Genomic DNA, 8,875 nt, shown 5'->3' with positions numbered 1-8,875 from the left:
CTTTGTTATAATACATAACTTTTTATATAATTATTATTTCATTTTTAATAAATATTATATAAAAAATAAATTATATAATGTGAAACCGGAAAAAAAACGTTGTCGCAACATAATGAAACCATAGATTAAATTTAAGAAAACAGACATATTTATAAATACTTTTTTTTTTTTTTTTTTTTTTTTCTTATGTTATATAGTACTATATTTTTTTTGTAATACTTTTCTAATATATATATATATCATATATATATTGAACTATGTTATTATATGTTTTACTTATTTGGATACAAATTATATTTTTATTATATATGAAAGGAATATTTTGTTTATATTTAGAAAATACCAAGTTGAATTCGTGACAGAAAAAAATAATACGATCATTCAAGGTATATAATAAAAGAAATATATAAAAAAAAAAGTTATTTTATTATATTTATAATTATATATTTATTAATGAATTATTATTTATTTAAAAAGAGTTTAATAAATATATTTTGATATATTATTTTTTTTGTAATATAATATATATATAATATATTTTTAGATTTCATATATTATTAAAAATACATAAAGAATGAAACATATAGGATAATTTTTTTTTTTTTTTTTTTTTTTTTTTTTTTTTTTTTTTTTTTTGTTTGTTCTCATTCAAAAATATATGGGAATATTTATTTATTTAAATTTGTTTACCCCTTTTTGTTTTTTTTTGTCTATATATATAATAATATGTTTTTTAGATGTACAGATAATATTAATATATTATATTATTTATAAATTTATTTTATAAATTAATATATGCATAATATATATATAAATATAAAAAATATATAATATATTTAATTTATGCATATAATAAATAATAATGTTTTAGCTTCTATACTTTTATAATATTTAATATATATTATATATAATATGCATATAATATTATACATAATATAATTTATTTTTTATTTTTTATTTTTTATTTTTTTTTTTTTTTTTTTTTTTTTTTTTTTTTTTGATTAATTCGAAAAATAATTTATTATTCATACATTAAAAAAAAATATAGAAAAAAAAAAATATATTATAATTTTATGAAAATTTTTTTAAAAAAAATATATGATTTTTCTATAGAGTTTTTTATGTAATGAAAAAAATATTTTTTTATTTTTATAATGCATAATTTTTTTTTTTTAAATATTATTATATTTTTTGTATAATATTATTATTTATAAAAGTATATTTTATATTTATTTTTTTATTATTATTATATTTTATTTTTATAAATATAAACATAATATTTTAAAAAAAAATATATATATTTTTATTATTATATAAATATTTATTTATTCATATATAATATTTGTTTTAATATATTTTTGATAGATTTATTATATTATATATAAAATATAAAATAATATTATAAATATTTTATAAATTAAATTTAGAAGAAAAATTCTGTTATATATAATAATAATATTAATAAATTTTCTGTATCATTTTGTTTAGTATTTTATTATATATGTATACATTTTTTTTTTTCTTTTACTATATATATATGTTTATCCATGTCTTATATATATATAAATTTATAATAATTTTTTAAATATTACGACGTATTAGAAGATTCCTGTTAATAAAAAATATATAGATATATGTGAAGTAATTTTAATATATCAAAGTGTAAATGTTCATGTTATAATTTCTTCAAGAAATTAAATATATATATATATTGATATATTTATTTATTTATTATGTTTTTATTAATTAAATTATTATGATGGAAGGAGAAAAAGCAAAAGCAAATAGTATCTCTAATTTTTCTATGACCTATGATAGAGAATCTGGTGGTAACAGCAATAGTGGTGATGATAAAAGTGGAAGTAGTAGCGAGAATGATTCAAATTCATTTATGAATTTAACTAGTGATAAGAATGAGAAAACCGAAAATAATAGTTTCCTTTTAAATAATAGTAGTTATGCAAATATGAAAGATAGCTTATTAGAATCCATTGATATGAGTGTATTAGATTCCAACTTTGATAGTAAAAAAGATTTCTTACCAAGCAATTTATCGAGAACTTTTAATAATATGTCTAAAGATAATATAGGAAATAAATATTTAAATAAATTGTTAAATAAAAAAAAAGATACTATTGTAAATGAAAATAATAATAATAATATAAATAATAATAATTTGACGACAAATAATATAACTAATAATCTTATTAATAATAATATGAATTCCCCATCAATTTTGAATACTAACAAAAAAGAAAATTTTTTAGATGCAGCAAATCTTATAAATGATGATTCTGGATTAAGCAATTTAAAAAAGTTTTCAACTGCAAATAATATAAATGATAGTTATGAAAAGAAAATTATTGAAACTGAATTAAGTGATGCTAGTGATTTTGAAAATATGGTAGGTGATTTAAGAATAACATTTATTAATTGGTTAAAAAAAACACAAATGAATTTTATTCGAGAAAAAGATAAATTATATAAAGATAAAAAAGAACTAGAAATGGAAAGAGTACGATTGTATAAAGAATTAGAAAATCGTAAAAATATTGAAGAACAGAAATTACATGATGAAAGAAAAAAATTAGATATTGACATATCTAATGGTTATAAACAAATAAAAAAAGAAAAAGAAGAACATAGGAAACGATTTGATGAAGAAAGATTAAGATTTTTACAAGAAATCGATAAAATTAAATTAGTATTATATTTGGAAAAAGAAAAATATTATCAAGAATATAAAAATTTTGAGAATGATAAAAAAAAAATTGTTGATGCAAATATTGCAACCGAAACTATGATTGATATAAATGTTGGTGGAGCTATTTTTGAAACATCTAGACATACCTTAACACAGCAGAAAGATTCTTTTATAGAAAAATTATTAAGTGGAAGACATCATGTAACTAGAGATAAACAAGGAAGAATATTCTTAGATAGAGATAGTGAATTATTTAGAATTATACTTAATTTCTTAAGAAATCCATTAACTATACCTATACCAAAAGATTTAAGTGAAAGTGAAGCTTTATTAAAAGAAGCAGAATTTTATGGTATTAAATTTTTACCATTCCCATTAGTATTTTGTATAGGTGGATTTGATGGTGTAGAATATTTAAATTCGATGGAATTATTAGATATTAGTCAACAGTGTTGGCGTATGTGTACACCTATGTCAACTAAAAAAGCATATTTTGGTAGTGCTGTATTAAATAATTTCTTATATGTTTTTGGTGGTAATAACTATGATTATAAAGCTTTGTTTGAAACTGAGGTATATGATCGTTTAAGAGATGTATGGTTTGTTTCAAGTAATTTAAATATACCTAGAAGAAATAATTGTGGTGTTACGTCAAATGGTAGAATTTATTGTATTGGTGGATATGATGGATCTTCTATTATACCTAATGTAGAAGCATATGATCATCGTATGAAAGCATGGGTAGAAGTTTCACCCTTAAATACCCCAAGATCATCAGCCATGTGTGTTGCATTTGATAATAAAATTTATGTTATTGGTGGAACTAATGGTGAAAGATTAAATTCTATTGAAGTATATGATGAAAAAATGAATAAATGGGAACAATTTCCATATGCCTTATTAGAAGCCAGAAGTTCAGGAGCAGCCTTTAATTATCTTAATCAAATATATGTTGTAGGTGGTATTGATAATGAACATAACATATTAGATTCCGTTGAACAATATCAACCATTTAATAAAAGATGGCAATTTCTAAATGGAGTACCTGAGAAAAAAATGAATTTTGGAGCTGCTACATTATCAGATTCTTATATAATTACAGGAGGAGAAAATGGGGAAGTTCTAAATTCTTGTCATTTCTTTTCACCAGATACAAATGAATGGCAACTTGGACCATCATTATTAGTTCCCAGATTTGGTCACTCCGTTTTAATAGCAAATATATAAAATGAAGAAATTTTAAATCTTTTTATTTTTATATCTATTTATAATTATATATAACAAATATATAGTAAAATATTAATTTTTCTTCTTTAATCTATATTTTCATGCACATTTTATAAAAAAAAAAAAAAAAAATAAATAATATATATATATATATAATATTATACATATAAATAAATAAATACATATATTTTTTTTTAAATACTTTTTTATACACATTACTTGATTGTTTATGATTCTTTATTATATTGATATTATTAACTATTTGTGTATATTTTTATATAGTATATTATATATATATATGTTTTTTTTTTTTTTTTTTTTTTTTTTTTCTCTATATTTTGCATGTTATTTTTTAGAAAAAATTTATATATTTCTATTTAATTTTTTATTTAACTTTTTTAGATTTTTACATTTTTCAAATATTTTTGTTTTTTTTTTTTTTTTTTTTTTTTCGTTTTTTGTTTTATTTGATGAAACTTAAAATATTAATAGAATTGTTCAAAAATAAAAATAAGCATATAAAAAAAAATTCATACTTTTAATATTTACCTTTTATAAGTGTATAAATATGTAATCAATATAATACTATTGCACATTATGGTAAATGTCATTAAAATATATTTTTTTTTATATATATAAAAATAAAAAAATAAAAAAAAAAAACTAAAGCATATTACGGTATTATTTTTTCAATTTTAATTATTTTTATTTAATTTTTTTCTTTATTTCTTTCTTTAACAATAAAGAAATAATTTACAATTTTATATGTTTATATTATATAGAAATTTAAAAAATATATCCTTTACATTCTTTCATGTTGACAGAAAAAAATAAAATGGGTCTCTAACCCATAATATATGAGTAATATAGCAATTAAGGATGTAATAGCTGAATGAATGAATGAATGAATGACTAAATAATCATGAACATTTATATTATAATAATATTTCTTAATATAATTCGATTATGAATTAATATCAAGAAAATTATGAAAATGTATAAATTATGAGTGTATAACAAAATATAATTCCTACTTTTTTTATTATTTTTTTATTTTTTTCTTTTTTTTACGATTACTTTTGAATTTACTTTTATTTTTACATTTTCTATTTTCTATTTAGTGTTTTTCTTTTTTCTTCTATTTAGGATGCAAAAAGTTTTCCAACTCTTAGAACAATACAATCAAGATTTTCTACTAGAGTATTTTAAAAAGTGTCCATCATTTGATTTTAATAATTTAAATGTTAACGATTTAGAACATTATTTACAAAATTTGAACAAATTCAAAAATGAAGATAAAGAAAAGAAAGAATATTTAATATCTCCACCTGAACTTATTGATGTTGATAGTATTTATAATTGTAATAAACCACCAAATGGAAGTATATTTATTAATACATACAAAAAAGAAAATTTATGTAATGAGTTAAAAGAAATAGGTATAGAGATTATTAGAAAAAATGAAGTTTCTGTTTTATTCTTAGCTGGAGGATTAGGATCTCGCCTTGGATTAAATAATCCTAAAGGTTTATTAGAAGTTACTCCTTTGATGAATAAAACGTTTTTACAATATTTTTTTGAGCAAATTATATTTTTACAGGAATATTGTTCACTCTATGAAAAACACGAATATCTTAATAAAATGAATGAGTACCATACATTAAACAAAAATGATAATATTAAAAAGGGCATAAATAATAATATACATAATAATAATAATATTAATGATATTTATAATGATAATATAAGTGAACATAACAGATCATCTATTATAAATGTAAACGATATAAAAGCCTCAAAATTTAAAAAATATAATATAAATTTGGATATACATGAATTTAAAAATCAAGAAAAAAAAAAACCAATCATTTACATTTATATTATGACCTCAAATTTTACCCATGATAATATAGTGAAATATTTACAAAATAATAATTTTTTTGGTTTGAAAAAGGAACAAGTAATATTTTTTAAACAGTGTGATAATTTTTCAACAGATTTGAATTATAATTTACTTTTATCAAGTCCAGAAGTCTTTTTAGAAAATCCTGGAGGAAATGGATGTATTTTTAAAGCTTTAGATAGATATAATATAATTGATCATATGATAAAAGAAAATATTAAATATATTCAAATTGTAAGTATTGATAATATATTAAATAAAATAGCAGACCCAATACTAATAGGATTTTGCTCATTCTTCAATTGCGATATAGCTAATAAATCCGTCCAAAAGAAAGATAATGAATCGATGGGTGTTTTTTGTTTAAAAGAAAAAGTAAAAAATAAAATAAAAAAATATAATCAAAGAAATAAAGACAGTATATTTAAAAATGATAATACATTTTCTGTATGTGAATATACTGAATTAAATGATTCCATTTTAAATAATAAAGAATTATTTAAATATGGGAATATATGTCATCATATAATTACACTAGATTTTTTAAAACACATTGTAAAAAATAAAATATATAATAAATTAAAATTACATAAAATAATAAGGAAAAAAGATTATGTTGATATTAAATCGTTAATTAAGGATAATAATGAACACCTAATTAATTCTACAGTTTTTTGTTATGAATATTTCATTTTTGATATTTTTAAATATGCTCGTAATATCTTATCCATAGAAGTTAATAGGCATAAGGAATTTTATCCAATAAAAAATAAAAATAACGACTACGGAATATTAAATGCCCAAAAAGCATTAAGTAATTTACATAAATCTTGGCTGCAATATAAAAATATTAATATTATTGATAATAAAAATGAAGAAAAAAATTTCTGTGAAATATCTCCGCTTGTTTCTTATGATGGAACATTCTTTTTTGACTTACCACAACAGAAGGATATAAATCTTCCATATATTTTGGAAAGAAATATTAATTCATAAAAAATTGTGATATATAAATATATATATATATATATATGTATGTTTTATTTTTAATTTAAATTTTTTTTAAATAATTAATATTTTGTTTTACATATTTTTTTAATGTCACAAAAAAAAAAAAAAAAAGAAAACTTGAAATATTTCAATATATATGTACATAATATATAATAAAATATTTACGTTAATTTTATATAAAGTATATATTATTTATATCGAGGGGGTGAAAAAAAAAACCTTCATTTATGGTATTTTCCTTCCATCTGGCAATATTAATGGTTCTCTCATTTTCTTTGGCCTAGCAAAATGATTGTCGAATATTTTCTTTTTGTTTTCTTCGGTTATTATGGGGAACTTATCACCAATCTATGGAACAATAAAATAATGCAAAAAAAAATTAAAAGGAAATATATGCACATGAAGAAAAATAGGATAAAAATAAAATATTATAAATATATTAATAAATTTTTTTTTTTTTTTTTATACCTTTAAGTTATTTTTCTTGGCATGTCCCGGCTGCAAATAAAAAAAAAAAAAAAAAAAAAAAAACCATATACATATATATATATATATATATATATATATATATATATATATATATATATTGCTTATTAAGTATTCATATTACCGCTGTAGATATAATATATCTTGGTTCTTTATATCTATCACTTTCCTCCAATTTTTTATCAAATGGTGGTCTATCCTCCTATAATATTAATAAAAAATAAAAATTTCGATTTAAAATTTTGTATAGCACATATGTTATATATATATATATATATATATATAAATATATATTTTTTTTTATTTGCTTACTTCAATGTTCATTATAGTTCCGTCCGAATGCACATAAAATATATCACACCTGAACATGTCATAATTTAATCGTTTTTCTTCAGGTACACTTCTATTATATTTTTCTACCACTTTTCTACCTTTTACAAACTTAAATGGGTCACTATATAATAAGCTCTTCAATTTCTTTCTTCTATAAAAATGCATATTAGTTGATGGATCTCCATTTTTAATAATTTCATCTAATGAAGGAAACATATTAGTTTCTTTCCTTTCACTTTCAAATTGAAAACCTTCTTCTCTCAGTTTATTTTTTATATCATGATCCACTGGTTGAAAACTATTAATTATATTTTTAAATGGAGAAAAATTATTTAAATTAGACGAAGGACTAACTGGTTTCTTAGAATATTTTGGAAATTTTTTATCATTTCTTATATTTAATTCATAAGGTTCTAGTTTCCTTTCAGGTCTTTTTTTATCAGAATTGTACCAGTTATTTAATTTAAATTTCTTTTTATTATTATATATTTTATATTTTAATATATATAATGGTTGTCTGTATAAATTTTTTTTCTTTTTCTCATCTCGATTAACATTTTTATGGAAGTGATTATGTTTTACAATTCCATTATTTAATACATAACGAAATTTTAAGCATACTAAAAATAGCGTACATAATATTATTTTCCTATTTAAAAATAAATCACACATCACAAAAAAAAAAATAAGATAAATAATAAATTCATAAACATAAACAACTATATATATATATTATATGTATAAACAAAATAATTACTAAAAAAATAAGAAAGTAAAAATATAATATTTATAATGGATATATATAATATAATATATAATCCTAAAATGATAAATTTAAATATAACTATATCATATTAGTATAACTGAAAAAAAGAAAAAGAGAACATTATGAATGAACAAATAATATATTCATTTTTAATATTTTTAAATTAATAAAATAAAAAGAACTATGCATAAAATATATACATATATATATATATATATATATATATGTGATGACCTTTATTTAAGAAATGTGTTTAAGGTTTTCTCTTTAATTTTAATTATTTTTTTATTCTTAAGAAGATATATTATCTATTTATATATTTATTTATTTATAAATAAAAAATTTAATTTATATTAACACATTTAAAAATCAATTAAATGTATAAGTTGAAAAGAAAAACAAGGAATAGAAATAATAATACATAAATATAAAAATAATACAATTG

At 18.3% G+C, this 8,875-nt stretch overlaps 3 protein-coding genes across 3 annotated transcripts; 2 read left to right on the top strand and 1 right to left on the bottom strand.

Moving 5' to 3' along the window:
• Positions 1-1,759: 1,759 nt before the first annotated feature.
• On the top strand, positions 1,760-3,931 carry PADL01_1342800 (kelch protein K13; the record flags this gene model as incomplete). Its single annotated transcript, XM_028683982.1, has 1 exon — positions 1,760-3,931. The coding sequence occupies one exon, from the start codon at positions 1,760-1,762 to the stop codon at positions 3,929-3,931; it is 2,172 nt and encodes a 723-aa protein (XP_028540106.1).
• Positions 3,932-5,078: 1,147 nt separating this feature from the next.
• PADL01_1342700 (UDP-N-acetylglucosamine pyrophosphorylase, putative) lies at positions 5,079-6,830 on the top strand (the record flags this gene model as incomplete). Its single annotated transcript, XM_028683981.1, has 1 exon — positions 5,079-6,830. The coding sequence occupies one exon, from the start codon at positions 5,079-5,081 to the stop codon at positions 6,828-6,830; it is 1,752 nt and encodes a 583-aa protein (XP_028540105.1).
• A 240-nt stretch (positions 6,831-7,070) lies between these two features.
• PADL01_1342600 (conserved Plasmodium protein, unknown function) lies at positions 7,071-8,336 on the bottom strand (the record flags this gene model as incomplete). Its single annotated transcript, XM_028683979.1, has 4 exons — positions 7,071-7,193; positions 7,314-7,343; positions 7,456-7,533; positions 7,644-8,336. The coding sequence occupies 4 exons, from the start codon at positions 8,334-8,336 to the stop codon at positions 7,071-7,073; spliced, it is 924 nt and encodes a 307-aa protein (XP_028540104.1).
• Between the last annotated feature and the right edge of the window lie 539 nt (positions 8,337-8,875).

This window comes from Plasmodium sp. gorilla clade G2 (assembly GCF_900097015.1).
Source record: "Plasmodium sp. gorilla clade G2 genome assembly, chromosome: 13".
Classification (NCBI taxonomy): domain Eukaryota; phylum Apicomplexa; class Aconoidasida; order Haemosporida; family Plasmodiidae; genus Plasmodium; species Plasmodium adleri (nom. inval.).
This window is presented reverse-complemented; position numbering and strand designations above follow the sequence as displayed.